The sequence below is a fragment of the Pelophylax lessonae genome (assembly GCF_965119305.1).
Source record: "Pelophylax lessonae genome assembly, chromosome: 5".
Lineage (NCBI taxonomy): Eukaryota > Metazoa > Chordata > Amphibia > Anura > Ranidae > Pelophylax > Pelophylax lessonae.
This window is the reverse complement of record NC_138772.1, coordinates 283894565-283915740: the sequence shown is the minus strand read 5'-3', so window position 1 is coordinate 283915740 and position 21176 is coordinate 283894565. Positions and strand designations below refer to the sequence as shown.

At 45.3% G+C, this 21176-nt stretch overlaps 1 protein-coding gene across 1 annotated transcript in view; it reads right to left on the bottom strand.

Moving 5' to 3' along the window:
- Positions 1–19119, bottom strand: part of LPCAT1 (lysophosphatidylcholine acyltransferase 1) — a 290886-nt gene extending 271767 nt beyond the window's left edge. The window contains exon 1 of the mRNA XM_082257844.1: positions 18628–19119. Within this exon, the coding sequence (XP_082113970.1) occupies positions 18628–18735 (108 nt within the window). The 5' untranslated portion in view covers positions 18736–19119. The remainder of the gene's footprint in view (positions 1–18627) is intronic.
- Positions 19120–21176: the final 2057 nt, after the last annotated feature.

Below are 21176 nucleotides of genomic sequence, written 5' to 3'. Positions count from 1 at the left end.
TAAGTTGCGCATATATGAATGGTTATCACTGGAAAACATGGGGAACGACATGTCGTGCAACTCTGATGTCCAAAGTTGCATGACAAGGTGCACAAGTGAGAACGGGGCCTTAAGGAAAAAGGAACCTTTAGTCTCAGTTCACACTTATGCGATGTGGGAACCCTGCAAACCTACTGCAGGCTCCCACATCGCATTCCCAGCGCAAGCAGTTCACACTGCCATATGCAAATCGCTGGGGGTGTCAAGTAAACGACACCCCCAGATCAGTTCACATATCGCAGTGCGAACTGACATTTGGACATGAATCGGATCGAATAAGTGTGAACCACAACACGATTCGATTCTGCTGCGGACCCAAAAAAGGGTCCTGTGCGTTTGTGCCGAATCAGATGCGAATTAAGCCATACTATCTGTATGGCTGAATTCACATCGCACAGACATCGCATGTGATTTTCAGAGCAGTGCGCTCCAAATCACATGCGATGTCTGCCATCGCACTAATGTGAACCGAGTCTTAATGTTACGTTAAGTATCTGATTGAAAGAAAAAGGTCAAGTCCACAAATCAAATAAGCATAACTACTTATACCGATAGTTGAATTTGAGCAAACGGAGTCGATTGGGCAGGGTAAAAAGTATACATTGTTTTACATTGATTAGCAGCGCTGAGGTACCGTGTTCGTGAATATAGTTGCAATTCGATAGATCAGATTTTTAGAATACATGGTGGAAATAGAGATGCGATCAATAACTTATTATATCTTAAGGCCCCTTTCACACGGGCTTTCAATCAGGCAGGCCTGATTGGATGCTCCATGCACCCCTACAGAGCAGCGGATGTCAGCAGTGACACCTCTGGTCAGGTTGATCAGGTCTCCGATGTAGAAACCCAGAAGCAATGTCATGAAATCACTTCCGGTTACTTGAGCCTTAAAGGCACCAGATTTTTAAAAAAATTACAGTATTCAAAACACCCAAACTTGGCGTTTTGAATGCTTTTAAGTGCAGAGAAGAGATTTTGAATTTAAAGGGCCCCATTCTTCCGTGCTCATGCGCAGAAGTAAATGCATACTTAAGTCGCACCCGCATATGTAAAATAGTGTTCAAACCACACGTGAGGTATCGCCGCGAGAGCAATAAGTCTAGTCCAAGACCTCCTCCGTAACTCTAAACTGGTAACAGTTAAAAAATTTTTTAAAGCAACGCCTATGGAGATTTTTAAGTACCGTAGTTTGTCGCCATTCCACAAGTGTGTGCAATTTTAAAGCATAACATGTTAGGTATCTATTTACTCGGCGTAACATCTATACAAAAAAATAGGCTAGCTTTAGCGTTTTTTTTTTTTAATTTATGAAAATGTACTTCTTCCAAAAAAATCTAATTTGAAAGACCGCTGCGCAAATACTGTGTGACAAAATATTGCAACGATCGCCATTTTAGTCACTAGGTTCTCTGCTAAAATATATATTTATTTTTTTTATTTATTATGTTTGGGAGTTAGAAGTAGTTTTCTAGCAACAGAATACAGATTTTTACCTTGTAAGCAACAAATGTCAGGAAAAAAAAAAAAAAAAAAAAAAAACACTTAGGTGGATCCAAGGCCTGGTTCACACCTATGTGTTTTTCAGTACATTTTCAGCTTTGCAGAAATGCACTGCAGTCCATTTAAAGGGATTGTAAAAAGTCTTAGGTTATATTTACCTGCTCTGTTGCAGTGAATTTGCACAGAGTAGCCAGGATCCTCCTCTTCAGTGCTCCTGGCCCCTCCCTCCTGTTGGCCGCCCCCACATCAAGCAGCTTGCAATGAGGGCACCCGAGCAGAGTCACAGCTCCCTGTGTCTATTCAGACACCGAAGCCCCAACCCTGCCCCTTCTCTCCCCTGATTGGCTAGCTGACTTTGATTGACAGCAGCAGGATCCAATCAGGAGGAAGAATCTCAGATGATTGAGACACTTGTGGACATTGCTGGATAGAGAGGGACCTCAGGTAAGTGTTGGGGGGGCATGAAGATAAAAAAACCTTCTGACTTTACAACCCCTTATTATTTACCCCTAGCATTATTTTCTATCGGTCATGCTCACGAGTGCATTTTCTGGAAAGGCTTGAAGACTTTTTCCTGCAGCAGGATGCATTTATACTTCAATAGAAATGCAGCGGGAACACATCAAAAAACGCAATGCTTGCATTTATATGTTTATACTGTTTTCTCCTGCAAGACAACAGAGTACTCCCAAAAACGCAAAACACATCAAAAATGCATTAAAAAACACATTTGGAAAAAACATCAACCACAACCTACATATGTGGGAATCAGGCCTACAGCCAAGACATTTTTTACCTTAACGCATTCCCTGCATTAAAGCGGTAGGATACTCCGCTTTTTAGTTTTTATCTACAGGTAAACCTATAATAAGGCTTAGGGTCTTTTCACACGGGTGGTCCGTATGTCTGTATTTCATCCCATTTTTTGCGGATGAAAAACGGACATAATGCATGTCAATGGGATTGCGGATGTCAGCGGATGACGATCCGCTGACATCCGATTTGCGTCCTTTCCGATCAGTTCTGTTTTTTCGAACGGAAGAGAACCCTATTTTTCTTTCGTTTAAAAAAACGGAACGGACGCAAAAAACGGATGTCAGCGGTGTCATCCGCAAACCCATTGACGTGCATTATCTCCATTTATCATCCGCAAACGGATGGGATGATAAACGGAAATACGGGCCGGATGACACAAGTGTCATCCATGTCCGTAAAAAAAAAAAAAAAATGCCAGAGCGGATCAAAAAACGGTCCGCTCCTTATGAAAGGACCCTTACCTGTAGGTAAAATTAATATCTCCTAAATCTGCACAGTTTAGGAGATATTCACCCTGCATGCAGCCTCTTAACACCAGCGGCGCATGCGCTCTGAAGGTCCGGCATATCTTGCCGGACCTTCAGCGCTCCTTGCCGGAAAGTGAACTCCTGCGATGTCATGGCGGCTCCGGCCAGTCACAGCGCCGGAGTCGCCGAACCCGTTACAGACGCTGAGGGAGCATGTTAGCTCCCTCAGCAGTGTCCGGGTGACCGTGTGGGGGCTTTGTTCTAAGGTAAGTATTTCACAATGTGCTGTATGCGATGCATTGTCTTGCAGGGTTTTTCTTTTTTTTTTTTTAACACAGGGCATACAACCACTTTAAGTTGTATCTTTTACTGTCCCAAAAGAAGCATAGCCCCTCACGTCAATGGAGTCCTCACTCCATAAAAATGCTATGCCTGTCAGTAGTGGCTCTCCCCTCTTTCCCTGCATTCACAGGATAGACAACCGTGGGAGCCACTAAGGCCCCTTTCACACAGGCGGACTGTTCAGATCTGCCTGTTCGTTTTTTTGGCAGATCTGAACGGTCCCCCCATGCATTCCTATGGGGCATCGGATGTCAGTGGAGACATGTCCGCTGACATCTGACCCGATCCGTCAAATCTGGACGGATGGAAACCCTATTTTCCATCCGTCCAGCGGATCGGATCGGATGAGAACGGACCGATCGGATGAGAACGGACCGATGGTCTTTTGCCATCTGATTTCCCCCATAGAGATGCATGGGGAACTGACAGCTGTGTCTTCGCACACACCACGGAGACACAGCTGTCATCCTTCTGCTCTGAGAAAAGGGGGGCGGGGGTTCGAACCACACTCTGTGGCAGACACAGATCAGAAAGAAGTGAGAGAGATGGTAGGGTAGGGGGTTCTGGGCTGCTCTGTGCAATTCCCCTGCACAGACCGGGTAAGTATACCATACTTATTTTATATAAAAAAAAAAAAAAAAAATGAAGTATTGGAATTTTTACAACGGTTTTAATAGTTATTCATGGCATGCCTTAAATGTAACTGTTTTGGGAACCTGTTATAATCAGTGGGTTAAAAACAAAACATATAGGTTACCTATCTTTTGAAATGAAACTGTCCGGATAGAGAAATAGCAGCTGTCATTGTAATACATCACGTGCACACACTCATTTCATGTTACAACTCACCAAGCAGTAAAGCAAAGACATAGCATGCATATTCACAGCGTCAGCAACGGCAGTTCCTGGATTTCCACTTCCACAGTCTTTATTTACTTCTGCCAAATTAATGTTTATCACCAAACTCAAAATTCTGCAATTCAACCACAACTAGGTATTAAATATATTGCTTTTTAAATTCCCAAAAGCAGTCTATTCTTAAAAATAAAAGAACACGTCGGCACATTTTACAACTGTGTTTCCTATTTGGTTTGCATATCAAAGCAAAGCAAATTTACTTAGCGGTGCAATATATCTGTGTAAATTAGGCAAAGCCTTCAACGCACTGACAGGTTGTTAGTAGTACTACCGTATATGGGATCAGCAGATACATTTCAATGGCCAGATAATTAACTTTCACCGCATATAGAAGAAATGTCAAGGGTTTCAAAAAACAAAAACTTGAAAAAATAAAATGTTAGGCAGGAAATGCCTCATTCATGCATAAACAATATGTGTACAAATATCCCTGGGGGAATTTCACAGCACACAATGAGAAGGGTGAATCAGCCAGACACTGACTGAATGAATAGCTTCCCCAATCTCACCAAATAAATAATCTGATGGTGTTTCAGGTCTACACGGGTTAAAAATACCTGTATGAACATGGAGTACATTATCCTTCCATGTGTTTGATAGGAATGCACCGACACAAAAGGATTACAATGACATATACTACAAGTCAACAACAGCAACCAGTAAGAGTTCACCTTTCAACAGAGAAGATCAGTCACAATAAAGTAAAACTTTTTTTTTTTCTTTATTTCAGATAAAATTGGGGAACGGAACAGGATGTCTGCCAGGCTTTTGATGATGTGTCCCCTTCGGTGGGATTTCCTTACTTCCTGCTCTCTCACCAAGACTGGATATGGACAGAAAAATTCCCCAGTGAAGACAGAAAGAAAGAAAAATTAAACTGATACTAATTTACATTGCCCCTTCTATTTCTGGATGTGAATGATGGCACTAATTTTTTTAACACAAAAAAAAAAAAACCACACACATCTAAGTTTGTTATTTCCTAATCGATATAGAGCTGTAACATGACCCAGTTCTTTCCCAGCCTGTCCGCAGGAAACATAAGCATGAGGAGCTTCTAGTCCTCTGCTGCTGGTTACCTATTAAAAAAAAAAAAAAAAAAAAAAAATCACAACAGCCTTTCGAATACAAAGTAAAAAATAATATGTAAATTGCCATACAAATATATATTTGAAGTCAAATCCTCATTCATTTTTTGGCAATAACATTTCTACCAGTTACAAGCTGTATCATGCCCCTCTAGCCTGTCTCAGAATAACAGGGAGGTGAAGCCTCCATTAAACTCCATGTAATATCCTGCCCCCATTGTGTTTAGCTAGTTAGTGGGCATGGATGAGGAAGAAGAGTGAACTTTAATTTGGGCAGTTCCTTAGGTGGATTGAGTCCATTGGCAAGAGCACCAGGCATTGCTGGACAAGGACATTGCAGAGGCCTGCTGGCACCTGGCACCCCTGGACAGATTGAGCACTTAACCTTTGCAGTGTTGGGGGCACCGCAAGGGTACATTTTGCCCAATTCCCAGAGTTCAGCTGTAAAATGCTCTTTGACTGGCTTTCATGCTGATCCTCTGGCTTCAATGCATTCTGATGCACAAACCTGGAAGTAGTGAGCACATTACCCAGTTCTGACTTTGATTAGTGAATATTGTAGGATTCTCAATGGGTAGATCAGCAATGACAACCCCCATACCGCTCTCATGACACATTTACTTTAAATATTGCAGACAACACGGCTGTTTTGTGCCACTCCATCAGATGTAACAATAGCAGTATTCACGGCCCTGGTGCGCTCTATACAACCATTGAGTGAACAGATCTTATAGGCAGAATAATTAGGAGACACAATCACACCTACAGTTGGAAGATACTAAATGAGCCCATACAATGGCATGGGGTCTCATTGAAGCAGGTTATTTATTTTTAGTTCCCAGTAGAGACCACGCAGAATACAGGGGTTGTTTCTAAAGAAACAGAGCTTGCCAATTATAGAGCGTGGCTGCTGATCGGGGACAGGAACAGATGCTGGTTGGTGCCCACCAGCTGGGAAAAGCTTTAGATGGTTTAATTAGAAGGTTACAGTGGGTAAAGTCTGACTATCTGACCACAGTCACTGGAAAATAATGTTTGGAAACAAATTGCTTCTAACATGTTGATTTAATCCTTTAAAAAAACAACTATCAAGCGCTTTCTTTATATAAATATTATTGTGTCAGATTTCTATGGAGAGGGCAGGTTAAGTCCCCATTCACACTAGCGCGACTTGTCGCCTGGTGGGTCGCCTGCCATAGATTAGCACAGGACCCATTCTAATAGGAGCGACACAAGTCGCTCCGACTTAGAAAAAGGGTCCTGTACTACTTTGGGGTGACCTGGAGGCGACCTGCATTGACTTCAATTATATGAAGTCCGTGCAAGTCGCGCCCTCTGTGCACCGCGACTTCACAGGTCGCCCCAGCAAGTCGGGTCACCCCTGTGTGAACGGGGTCTAAGAAAACCACTCTTCCTTAAAACAAACTGAACTTTTAGTGCCGGCTCACACTGGTGCGATGTGGGAACCCTGAGAATCCACTGCCAGTTCCCACATCGCACCGACTCGCAATACAAAGTTAACGACACCCCCAGATTAGTTCGCATATCTCAGTGCAAACTGTCGATTCAGACAGGAATCGGATCACATAGGTGTGAACACCCATACGATCCGATTCTGGTGCGGGCCAAAAAAAAGGGTCCTGCACGACTTTGGTCTGAATGCGATGCGAATTCAGACCATCTGTATGGCTGAATTCACATTGCATGTAATTTGCACAGCAGTGTGCAGCGAATCACATGCGATGTCTTACATCACTATAGTGTGAACCAGCACTTAGGGTTCATTCACACAAGTGCAGTGACACTATGAAAAAGGACGTATCCCGGCACCTGACAGTGATTTTACGCTCAGTTGCCTGTAATGTGTGCCCAGGGCCGCTAATCCTTCCCTGTACACAAGTAAATGTTCAGATGGGCAGCTACCAGCATACAGTCACAGTGAGTGATCGATTTGTACAGGCAGCTGTCACAGACAGACCTATACTGCTGATTTCCATGGAGTATGGCACTCTGCGCCCATGTAAATGAGCTTTTTAAAGCAGAATTTGACCCTAAAGGGGACGTTCCAATTTATGCCCTCCTCTTCCATTTTTAACACTTTTTAGAGAGGGGGGGGGGGGGGACAACCCATGACGATCTACCAGAAGTTCTCCTGCAAACCCCCCCCTCACCCTAACCTTCTGGGAAATGTCACTGGTTCCAGAAGGCTGTGGGACCAATTCACAATGCAAGTGCAGCCAGATGTGAACCTGCAAGAAAGCGGTCTAAACCCACCAGCGAAGATCAACAAAGAAGCTGTTACGATGAGCACAGCGCTGGATCCCTGGACAGGCGAGTGTCCTTTTCCAGGTGCCTCTCATAAAATTAGAAAATCAAAAAGTTATTTCAGTAATTCATTTCAAAAAGTGAAACTCATATTTTATATAGATGTGTTACACACAGAGTGATACATTTCAAGGATTTCTAGGGATGCACCGAAATGAAAATTCTGGGCCGAAACCGAAACTGAAAATGCAGGATGCCCTTGGCCGAAAATCGAAAATGACTTTTTCCCCCAAAAAAATTTAAAATAGATAGAACAGGTGCATACACCAAAAACAGGCAGCGACGTAGACCTGTCGCTGCCACCCTGTCACAGTATATGTACTGTGATGGGTTGGCAAGAGGTTAATTTAATTACCAATGGTATTTGTATTATGAAGCATGAGGGGTTAATGTATTGTCACTGCTGGTCACTCATCTATTAGTGACCAACCAGTGGCAGTTAATTAACCCCTTTGTGCTGCATTAGTGCAACCAGTATCAGTGCAACCAGTGTTAATTATCACTGATACTGGTTGCACTAATGCAGCACAAAGGGGTTAATTAACTGCCACTGGTCGGTCACTAATAGATGAGTGACCAGCAGTGACAATACATTAACCCCTCATGCTTCCTAAAACAAATACCATTGGTAAGCTGCCTCAGCTCTCCCCCCCCCCCCACTGCCTCAGCGTCCCCCTCGGCAGTACACCCTCCCCCCCCCTCTGGCTCAGCATCCCTCCTCGGGTGTCCTTCATTCAAAAGAAGCGCCGGCAATTTCGGCAATGTTAACCCATTATCGGCCGAAATGGTATAGGCTCATTTTCAGCCGATAATTTCGGTGGCCGAAATTTCGGTGCATCCCTAAGGATTTCGGTTGGCTTTCAGAAGATAACAGTGCGGCTCGGCCATAATTCTAACGAGCGGAAGGGGATGTCACCCCTCCCGCTGCAGTTCTGCCCAGGTCTCCTGTCCCACCAGGAGACTCGAGCAACCAGCCGGCACGTCCTCCGGCTGGCTGGAGTCCCAAACAAAGCCATATTCGGCTTTGATCAAGTCTCCGTTGTAGTAACCCGGACGTCATGACTTACTCAGTGGCTAACTGTGGCAAATTTCCGCATTTTGAATACTTTGAAGTGCAGCGTGAAAAAATATATTGCAATGACCGCCATTTTATTCTCCAGAATCTTTACTAAAAAATATATACACTGTTTTGGGGTTCCAAGTAATTTTCTAGCTAAAAATACTAGTTTTAACTTGTAAACAACATGTGTCAGAAATAGGCTTGGTCCTTAAGTGGTTAAATCAGCATCTCCATAAAGCTGGTCAGCAGAGGGAAGAATGAAGTGCTCTAGAATTTCCTGGTAGATGGCTGTGCTGACTTTGGACTTGATAAAACACAGTGGACCGACACCAGATGACATGGCTCCCCAAATCATCACGGACTGTGGAAAATGTTGCATTTCATTTGGAAATAAAAGTCCCAGAGTCTGGAGGAAGAGAGGCACAGAATCCAAGTTGCATGAGGTCCAGTGTGAAGTTTCCACAGTCAGTGATGATTTGGGGAGCCATGGCATCTGCTGGTGTGGGTCCACTGCATTTTATCAAGTCCAAAGTCAGCGCAGCCCTCTACCAGGAAATTCTAGAGCATTTCATGCCTCCCTCTGCTGACTAGCTTTATGGAAATGCTGATTTCATTTTTCCAGCAAGACTTGGCACCTGCCCACACCGCCAAAATACCAATACCTGGTTTATTGATCATGGTATCACTGTGCTTGATTGGCCAGCAAACTCAACTGACATAAACTCCATAGAGAATCTGTGGGGTATTGTCAAGAGGAAGATGAGAGATACCAGACCCAACAATGCAGATGAACTGAAAGCCTCTGGGCAACCTGGGCTTCCATAACACCTCAGCAGTGACACAGGCTGATCGCCTCCATTCCACGCCACATTGATGCTGTAATTCATGAAAAAAATAGCCCCAACCAAGTACTAAGTGCATGCTATAATGTACATGGACATACTTTTCAGTAAGCCAACGTTTCTGTATTAAAAATCCTTTTTTTTTTTATTGGTCCTATGTAATATTCTAATTTTCTGAGATTCTGAATTTTGGGTTTTAACTAGCTGTAAGCCATAAATCACCAAAATTAAAATAATGAAATGCTTCCCGCCCCCCCCCCCTCGTTCCCTGACATCACCGCGCGAGTGACCAGCGGCTCCGATGTCCACCGGCCACTCGCGATCTCCCGCTGGAGAGGGAGAAAGGCAGACGGCTGATGTAAACACAGCCGTCTTTCATTCTCCCTGATGTAACTGCAGAGACTATATGATCCTGCTATGTTACATGGTTACATCACAAGCCAAGCCCCCCCACAGTTAGAATCACGCCCCTAGGGAACCAGTGACATTTCCCAGAAGGTTAGGGTGAGGGGGGGGTTTGCAGGAGAACTTCTGGTAGATCGTCATGGGTTGTCCCCCCCCCCCCCCTCTCTAAAAAGTGTTAAAAATGGAAGAGGAGGGCATAAATTGGAATGTCCCCTTTAGGGTCAAATTCTGCTTTAAAAGGCTCATTTACATGGGCGCAGAGTGCCATACTCCATGGAAATCAGCAGTATAGGTCTGTCTGTGACAGCTGCCTGTACAAATCGATCACTCACTGTGACTGTATGCTGGTAGCTGCCCATCTGAACATTTACTTGTGTACAGGGAAGGATTAGCGGCCCTGGGCACACATTACAGGCAACTGAGCGTAAAATCACTGTCAGGTGCCGGGATACGTCCTTTTTCATAGTGTCACTGCACTTGTGTGAATGAACCCTAAGTGCTGGTTCACACTATAGTGATATAAGACATTGCATGTGATTCGCTGCACACTGCTGTGCAAATTACATGCAATGTGAATTCAGCCATACAGATGGTCTGAATTCGCATCGCATTCAGACCAAAGTCGTGCAGGACCCTTTTTTTTGGCCCGCACCAGAATCGGATCGTATGGGTGTTCACACCTATGTGATCCGATTCCTGTCTGAATTGACAGTTCGCACTGAGATATGCGAACTAATCTGGGGGTGTCGTTAACTTTGTATTGCGAGTCGGTGCGATGTGGGAACTGGCAGTGGATTCTCAGGGTTCCCACATCGCACCAGTGTGAGCCGGCACTAAAAGTTCAGTTTGTTTTAAGGAAGAGTGGTTTTCTTAGACCCCGTTCACAAAGGGGTGACCCGACTTGCTGGGGCGACCTGTGAAGTCGCGGTGCACAGAGGGCGCGACTTGCACGGACTTCATATAATTGAAGTCAATGCAGGTCGCCTCCAGGTCACCCCAAAGTAGTACAGGACCCTTTTTCTAAGTCGGAGCGACTTGTGTCGCTCCTATTAGAACGGGTCCTGTGCTAATCAATGGCAGGCGACCCACCAGGCGACAAGTCGCGCTAGTGTGAATGGGGACTTAACCTGCCCTCTCCATAGAAATCTGACACAATAATATTTATATAAAGAAAGCGCTTGATAGTTGTTTTTTTAAAGGATTAAATCAACATGTTAGAAGCAATTTGTTTCCAAACATTATTTTCCAGTAACTGTGGTCAGATAGTCAGACTTTACACACTTAACCCCTTGATCGCTAATAAAGTTAACCCCTTCCCTGCCAGTGTCATTATTACAGTAACAGTGCATATTTTTAGCACTGATTACTGTAGTAATGTCACTGGTACTCCCAAAAGTGTCAAAAATGTTAGTCAGGGGTCCGATCTGTCCGCCGCAATGTCGCAGTCCCGCAAAAAAAAAAAAAAAAACACACAATAAGAATGACATAAATCTTTCCCTTAGTTAGTAAACGCAATAACTTTTGCGCAAACCAATCAAAATATACTTATTGAGATTTTTTTTACCAAAAATATGTAGCAGAAAACAAATTGGCCTAAAATGTAAAAAAAATTTTGATTTTTAATTTTTTTGGGGGGGAATTTCATATAAAAAAAAGTGAAAAATATTATTTCAAAATTGACGCTCTTTTTTTGTTCATAGCGCAAAAAGTAAAAATCGCACAGGTGATCAAATACCACCAAAAGAAAGCTCTGTTTGTGGGAAAAAAAAAAAGGACTTCAATTTCATTTGGGTACAGCGCCGCACGACCGTGCAATTGTCTGTTAAAGTCACATAGTGCCGAATTGCAAAATGGGCCCTGGTCTTGAGCAGCCAAATCCTCCGGGGCTTAAGTGGTTATATATAACTTTTTGATGATATTCTAATTTTATGAAATGCACCTGTATTAGAAGAGAGCAGCTACAGTATTTGTAGCTACTGACTTTAATTTTTTGTTCAAAAGGCTTAAGAACAGCTTTGAAGGATCCAAATGAAAAGAACAAGCCAAACCAGATACCAAACTCCAGGTATCATTCTTATAAGGGAATATGTATCTGTAGATGGATATTCACTACCACTACTGCAATCTAACAGGACCCAGTTTATGGGATTACAAAATGTATTATATTATATATATATATATATATATATATATATATATATATATATATATATATATATATATATATATTTATTACACACATACATACATACATATATATATAAAATCACTGCTAACTGCTCTCCACTCAATCCATAAGTAACAAAACAGTTTTGCCTAAACGTATACTTTAATGGAAAACTAGTGCACATCCAAGACAAGAATATTAGGGACTGAAATATCTGTTAAAGCTGACTAACTATAAGTCACTGAGACCCGGAACTTTGAACCGCTGCGTTATTTGCATAGATCTCAGTGGAGGTAAACTTGAACTAGTTGGATCTAATCTCAAACTGTACAAACCAGTTCAGTCATCCCTATACTCCCCACTTGTCTGAGGACCAATAAAAAAAAAAAAAGTGCCACCTTGGATTACAAGTGGGCATAGGAATATGCTCGGCAGTTACTGATTATTTTTTTGGAAGCAAGATTTAAGACTAATTAAAAGGATAGATTAAGGAGGTCTACATAGTACATTGGTAGGTCTAATGCTGGCCATACACTATATGAAAAATCGTTCAAACTAATTTTCGAAAAACGAACACTCGGCCGTGAGAACAAACGATTGTGCCATGATGTAATAACCAATAAATCGTTTGATGGACATAAGGCCCCTTTCACACTTGTGTGACTTGTCATGCGATTTGGGACTGCAAAAATCGAATGACAAGTCGTTCTCCATGATTTCCAATAAGCCCCATTCATATCTGTGCGACTTGAAGTTGCACCGACTTCAAAGTAGTCCCTGCACTACTTTTGGCATGATTTTGATGCGTTTTGAGGAAAAGACATTATAGGCCACTCAAACTCGCATCAAAATCGCGGCAAAAAAGTTGCGTCAAAATTGCGGTAAAATCGTGTGACTTTGAAGTCACACAAGTGTGAATGGGGCCTTAATGAATCCATTTTTGTATGTTTTATCACATATGCCTAGTGCAAACAGTATGGACGAGAAACACGTTAACCTTTCAATTTATCGTTCATTCGGCAGAAAAATCTCCAAACTTGTCCTTCGTTTGTTCAGCTCACAACCGATTACTGATTTGTGCCAATTAACTGGCCGGAAAACGAATGACCGAATTTGGGCCGATATTTCGTATAATGTATGGCCAGCATTAGTTGATTGCGTAGTCAGCTTGCTTTGTGTATGGAGAATCTGAAGCTCACCATACAAACTGCCATCTGATTGTAAAATTTCCTTTAGATCTACTGACAAGAATGTAGTGCAACAGTCTCCTAGGTTTAACTCTTTGGCTAGACTAGGGAGATCCTAATATTACAAAGTTTTGGTAAATCTAAAGTTGCTTCTATGTTCAGATTTCAATGTGTTTAGTGAGCCTTAGGGAGCATGTTATATTTCCCCCCCCCTTTTTAGTGTTAACATGTACCCACTGCTGCAACCTCTGCCCGATCCATCGCCTGAGTGACAGGGAGCCGGGGATCTTCTCCCCAAACTCACTGTCACAATTAAAAAACAACTGTGGCTGTGCTAAGGCTCGGCTGCATCATTCATTCACAGAGTTCTGTGAATGGGTAAAATACAACTACTGTCAGCTTTTGCAGCTGTCGACTTGTAGTTTTCAGTGAACTCTCGGAGCGCTGGTGTGCTCTCTAGGTAGTTCATTAAAGGCTGGACATACACTACACAATCTGACTGTGCAAGCTCCTTTGGATTTACCATACACTATGTACAGCAGAAGTATGAATTTATTCAAAGGATACGTTCACCTTTAAAAAAAAAAAAAAAAACGCACATCGTTTTTGCAAAGCATTCACCCACAATCAGCAGATTGCGAATGCAATGCAGAGTTCCCACAGACTGCCAGTGTAAGCTGCCTGCTCATACCTCATATGGGCAGGCAGTCCCACAATGACAGGAACCCATTATTGAACTACCTAGAGAGCACACCAACGCTCCGAGAGTTCACTGAAAACTACAAGTCGACAGCTGCAAAAGCTGACAGTAGTTGTATTTTACCCATTCACAGAACTCTGTGAATGAATGAAGGACGCAGCCCAGCGGAGCCTTAGCACAGCCGCGGTTGTTTTTTAATTGTGACAGTGAGTTTGGGGAGAAGATCCCCAACTCACTGTCACTCAGGTGGCGGATCGGGCAGAGGTTGCAGCAGTGGGAACATGTTAACACTAAAAAGGGGGGGAAATATAACATGCTCCCAAAGGTGAACTTACCCTTGAATACAAACTAAATGGATTGTTTAGGTGTGTGTGCTTCTAATACATAGTTTTAGTAAATTTAAGGCCACGTTCACATATCCCGTGGCAGGAACAAGCATTCCTGCTATGCTCATTTCAAAGAGCGATTCCCACACCATTTTGCGTGTCGCATAGGGCCGGTTCCTTTACTTGAATGGGCTGCCTTATGTGCGCTTGTTGCCCGAAAAGAAGCTACTGCTCCTTTTTGGGCGAAAAGCTCCACTTAAATCATAAAGGCAAGTTTTGTTGTGTGATCCTGACCCGTGAAAATCACAGCACAATCGCCAGAATTGTGATTTTGCCCCTCATCTTGAATGGCAAGATATGAATGGAGCTTAAAATAGATTGTACAGTTTATAACCAGCTTAAAGTGTTTGTTACCCTAACATTTAATATTCCTAAATTTGTGCCTGCTGTTTCATGTACTTGTATGAGAAAGTATCCTGTTCTCTTTGTATTGTTTCCTTTATGTGAAATCCCTGGGGTTCCTGCCAGTCCCTCTGCTTTACTATAAAAAAAAACTGACCACACTAAGCAGGAGAGCACAGTCTGTTCTCTAGCTATGCTGGGAACTCAGGCTGCTGTCCTCCAATGATCAGACTTCTCCTGACATGCCTCCCTTGCTCAGCCATTCAGTGGGAAGCTCAGTGTAATGTTGCTTTTCCTCCCCCAGCTCTTATGCAGCTGAGAACAGAGGGAATGTGATCACTTTAAAAAAGGGGGAGAAAAAACCAAAAAAGAAGAAGGTGTGAATGATTTTTTTCAATATCTACACAAAATGTTTTGCCTTTCATTTCTTTTTTAAACCGAATGGATTGCTTTAGTGCCGGTTCACACTACCACGGCACGACTTCGGGGGCGACCTGTGAAGTCACGTGCACCGTGACTTCGGCACGGACTTCATATAATGAATGTCAATGCAAGTCGCTCCGATGTCACCCTGAAGAAGTATAGGAACTACTTTCTAAGTCGGAGCGACTTGAGTCGCTCCTATTAGAACGGTTCCCGTAGCACAGAATGGACCGCGACTTGTCAGGCTGACCAGTCGCCTGACAAGTCGCGGTAGTGTGAATGGGCACTTACAAGGTGATCGTTTACAATCACTTTAACACAAAGTTTGTGCAGTCAGACTGTATAGCCTATGTCCAGCTTTACATGTCTGCACTTTAGGCTAGGTTCTCACATGTGCGGGTGGTGCCTCTGTGGGACCCGCAGCTGCAACCACCCACACAGTGAAACCTGGGACCCACGGGCAGGTGGCATTATTCCTAATGGCACGCCCCCCGAACTGGAAATCGCATCCGCACTTGGAACCACGCTATTCCCGTGCAGGCTACGATTTCCACAGTAGTGCAGTGACTTCTGGTTACATGTATTGTAATTAAAGTATCCAAGGAGAGGGCTAGAAATACAATATGGAAAATAAACCATGCGAGTTAGGCAAGGTGACTGGTATGTTTGATAGAAAAGCATCAAGAATTAATACTTACCTTTCAAGTGCTCACCTGCTGCCACAGCTTGCCAGAGATTAGGTACTTCCAGGTATGAAGGACTATATGACTTTCCCCACAGTGCAGTGCCATATGCCTGGGCAGCCCGCTACCAGGCTGAGCACTGTCATGTTGGATGGGGAAACATGCACAGCCCTGAGCAATCTTAGATTTTTTGTGAATGCTGAAACTTGCACAGGAATTCTCAGGGAGCAAATCAGCAAAGTGGGATGGTTACGGAGCATGAAAAAGGTTAAAGTACATCCAAACACTCCATGACGTTCTGTTTTCCCAAGCACTGTATCATTACAATGTTTTGCTTTGTTGCATCTTGCTGCTGATCTCCCAATAGTGACAACAGTGGTACAGGTTTGTGCAACATGCATCAGCATAGCTGCTTGCAGTCTCCACTAGGAAATGTGACAGGGAGACAACACAGAAGAACAAAAAGGACAGAACGTTGTCACCCTATAACAGAAAGGGCCCATACAAGATCTTCATGATACGATCACCAGATGTTATTTTAGTAAATAAATCTTTGCATTGAAACAATATTGATTATGACTTTAGTAATGGGGTTTACATGTACTTTAAGCATAGACTCCTTGTTTGGCCTGCTATCAGGCAAAGCGGTTACTTTACCTAGTCCAGGCAAAGTACAAATTTGCTTTAACGCACATGCAATAACAAAACTCACAGCAACACATGAGCAAAATGAATGAAAACAGGTTTAAAAATACACCTAAATGAACACCTATGGGAATATTCAAAAAGACAGGGCAGAGAATGATGGTGAACAAACTGTTGTAGCCCATATAACCCATAGCTAACACCAAATCTCATAGTCAATTCATCTGAATTGCTTTCTGATGAACTTCCATGGCAGCCATTCTCAACCTGAGCTCCTCCAGAGGATTCCTTGAAGAACTTCCCCCAGGTGTATGAAAATCAAAAGCCAGGAGTTACATACACTGTAACTGCTGACTCTTAAAGTGATTGTAAATCTTCCTTTTTTTTTTTTTTAAATTAAAATAATAAAATGTATGTCCTATGGGCCCCGACGGTGAGCATAGGGGGCATTCTTCCCATGGGCCCCGACGGTAAGCATAGGGGGCATTCTTCCCATGGGCCCCGACAGTAAGCATAGGGGGCATTCTTCCCATGGGCCCCGACGGTAAGCATAGGGGGCATTCTTCCCATGGGCCCCGACGGTAAGCATAGGGGGCATTCTTCCCATGGGCCCCGACGGTAAGCATAGGGGGCATTCTTCCCATGGGCCCCGACGGTAAGCATAGGGGGGCATTCTTCCCATGGGCCCCGACGGTAAGCATAGGGGGCATTCTTCCCATGGGCCCCGACGGTAAGCATAGGGGGCATTCTTCCCATGGGCCCCGACGGTAAGCATAGGGGGCATTCTTCCCATGGGCCCCGACGGTAAGCATAGGGGGAATTCTTCCCATGGGCCCCGACGGTAAGCATAGGGGGCATTCTTCCCATGGGCCCCGACGGTAAGCATAGGGGGCATTCTTCCCATGGGCCCCGACGGTAAGCATAGGGGGCATTCTTCCCATGGGCCCCGACGATAAGCATAGGGGGCATTCTTCCCATGGGCCCCGACAGTAAGCATAGGGAGAATTCTTCCTATGGGCCCCGACGGTAAGCATAGGGGGCATTCTTCCTATGAGCCACTATGGTAAGCATAGGGGCATTCTTCCTACGAGCCACTACGGTAAGCATAGGGGGCATTCTTCCTACGAGCCACGACAGTAAGCATAGGGGGCATTCTTCCTACGGGCCGCCACGGTAAACATAGGGGGCATTCTTCCTATGGGCCACCACGGTAATTGGAGGGGGCATTATTCCTATGAGCCACAACGGTAATTGGAGGGGGCATTCTTCCTATGGGCCACAACGGTAAGCGGAGGGGGCATTCTTCCTATGGGCCACAACGGTAAGCGGAGGGGGCATTCTTCCTATGGGCCACAACGGTAAGCGGAGGGGGCATTCTTTCTATGGGCCACCACAGTAAGCATAGGGGGAATTCTTCCTATGGGCCACCACGGTAAGCAGAGGGGGCATTCTTGCCTATGGGCCATGATGGTAAACAGAGGGAGTATTCTTCCTATGTAGCACCATGGTAAATGGAGGGGAGAATGTCTCTACATTCTTTCTAAAGAGCGCCAGTGTAAGAGGGGTGACATTCTTGAGTGGGATCCTTCCTATGGACCACCACTGTAAGGAGGGGGGGCATTTTTTCCACAGACCGCCACCATAAGGGAGGGGGCATTCTTTCTATGATCTGCTACTGTAAGGAAGGAGGGGCATTCTTTCCATGGACCACCAAGGTAAGGGGGGCATTCTCCCCAGGGACCATCACTGTAAGAGGGGGGCATTCTCCCCAGGGACCATCACTGTAAGAGGGGGGCATTCTCCCCAGGGACCATCACTGTGGACCACAACTGTAAAGGGGGGGCACACCCTCCCTATGGACTGCCACCATAAGAGAGGGGGCGCACACTCCCTACCATAAGAGGGGGGCACCATTCCTACAGCCCTCCACCATAAAGGTGGAAACCTCCTTCCTATGGACCACTACTACATGGGTGGCATTCCTCCTGATGAATTAGCAGAGACCTGGAAGTGATTTGAGGGGTAGAAGGTTGAGAAGGGCCATCCATCCATCCTATGGCTCCCAGCACCATTGCTCTGCACCTGTCATGGGGTAGAAGTTGTGATGAGATCCATGGGAAATGCTGAGCCCTGTCTAGGAGGAGATCACAGCTGACAGGCAAGGTGTGAGTAGGATTGGCCCGGGCGGGGATGGTGATGATGATGGTGGTGGTGATGGTGGGGGGCACACACATACATACATACATACATAGACACACACACACATAGACACACACACCAGGCACCTACTTTGGCTTTCTGTAGCGGGGTGAAGCGCAGGTCATGCACAAAGGGGTTCCTGACCGGTCTGGCCAGCTCCTGCTCCCGACCAGCTCCCTTGTTCCTCACCAGCCTCATGCCGATCAATGGATAACAATGATGGTGGACTGACGGAGAATGGAAGCAATCCAAGAGGCCAGAAGTTCCCGGCGGATGGAGCTGAGCGCTGATGGATGGAGGGAGAGCAGATCTATCCCCCCTTCCTGTTCCTCCCGACAAGGATGGGGGGTGGGGGGGTTCTAATCCGAGCCGAGGTGTCCAGAAGGAAGGAGCTGCGAGGCCGGGGGATGCTTAGCGGCGATTAGCCGGCCGGGGAAGTCACACACAAAGCGAAAGCTACGGAGGAGGGGAAAGGAGGATGTGAGGGGAGCTGACAAGACACGTCTCTGGAGGATGGTGAGGAGACCAGCAGCAGCAGCAGGAGGAGGAGGAGGAGGAGGAGCCGCTTGTCTACACCGGCCAGCAAAGGGTGCAAGAGGAGGAAGCTGCCAGATGATGCGCCGCTTACTAACTACCTCCTCCCATTCTACCCCATCCTCCGGTATACAAGGGGGAGGAGACACGTGTGAGGGGCGGAGACTGCACCCTCTTCTCCTCACAGCACGAGCCTAGCTCTGCATTGTGCCATGAGGGAACTCTCTCTTCCCTGCAGCTGCTCAGGGCTATTCCTCAGAGATGAGCCATAGAAACCCATATAGACTGCTCTTTACCTAGTCAGGTGGCTGCATTAGTTTTCTTTCTGAGGCTAAATTTAGGTTGGTGGTTCAGAATTTTTTTCAGGCCTCATGCATGCTGGGTGTTTGCCCACCTTTCCTAGTCAGCTTTCCTCCTGGCTGCAGAATTTTGGCCGAAAAAAAAAAAATAACACTTGACGCTTATAAACGCTTGGACGTTAATTCATATTAACTCCTTCCTGCCTGCGCTATAGCCTAAAGACGGCTACAGCGTGGAACTAAATTGCCAAGAGGGCGTCCAAGTGCGTCCTCCCGTATATAAGCTGCCTGTGCGCTCCCTAGGGGGCGCAAGCGGCTCGCTCTGTGATCAGCCGAGTGCATGAGACTTGGCTGATCACAGATCGGAGTAAGGGGCCGGGCCCTTACCACGTGATCAGCTGTCAGCCAATGACAGCTGATCACGTGATGTAAACAGCAGCCGGCGATCAGCTTTTTTTTCCGGGCCCTTACCACGTGATCAGCTGTCAGCCAATGGCAGCTGATCACGTGATTTAAACAGCAGCCGGCAATCAGCTTTTTTTTCCAGGCCCTTACCACGTGATCAGCTGTCAGCCAATGACAGCTGATCACGTGATGTAAACAGCAGCCGGCGATCAGATTTTTTTTCTGGGCCCTTACCATGTGATCAGCTGTCAGCTAATGGCAGCTGATCACGTGATTTAAACAGCAGCCGGTGTTCCGTGAGAATTACCTACCCCTCGTCACTTCCGGCCAGAAAGAGCTGAGCAGCGCAGCAGTGCGCATGCTCAGAGCCCCGGATACGTGATGGAAGAACAGAGGAGCTTACTAGTGCGCATGCGCACTAGTATGAAACGATCACGGTGTACCGTGAGAAAAACCTACCGACGCGGCGCTTACATAAAACAGCTGTGCGGCAATACGAATCATCTCCGCTCCTGTCCCGGTCACTTCCCTGCTCTCGGCAAGTAAATATAAAAGCGGCTTTCGGCTCCGTGATTTATCTTTTCATACAGCCGCTGCCGCTTTTATATTTACTATCCGAGATCAGGGAAGTGACCGGGACAGGAGCGGAGATGATTTGTATTGCAGCCCAGCTGTTTTAATGTACCCGCTGCATTACATACAGTGCCGAGTACCGGAAGTGACGAGGGGTAGGTTTTTCTCACGGGTAGGTAATTCTCACGGAACACCGGCAATCAGCTTTTTTTTCCAGGCCCTTACCACGTGATCAGCTGTCAGCCAATGACAGCTGATCACGTGATGTAAACAGCAGCCGGCGATCAGATTTTTTTTCTGGGCCCTTACCATGTGATCAGCTGTCAGCCAATGACAGCTGATCACGTGATGTAAACAGCAGCCGGCGATCAGCTTTTTTTCCGGGCCCTTACCACGTGATCAGCTGTCAGCCAATGACAGCTGATCACGTGATGTAAACAGCAGCGAGCGATCAGCTTTTTTTTTTTTTTTCTCACGCTGTCAGCATGAGGAGAAAAAAAAGCCGTTTGCCGGCTGCTGTCAGAGGGACATCGGTCCCAAAGAGGAAAAGCAACTGTGCCCACCAGCGCCACCTACCAGTTCAGGTCAGTCCCACCTATCAGTGCTCCATTATAAGTGCTGCTTATCAGTGTCACCTACCAGTGCCTATCAGTTCCACCTATTAGTGCCTATCAGTGCCACCACTTAGTGCCCTTCAGCGCACATCAATGAAAGAGAAAAATTACCTGTTTGCAAATGTAGCAACCTCCTAGGTAGGTGCTAGTGAGAAAGTATAGTTTGAGCTCTATCTGCTTACCAGAAGAGCTGCAGGTAAATCTATATTGTTCT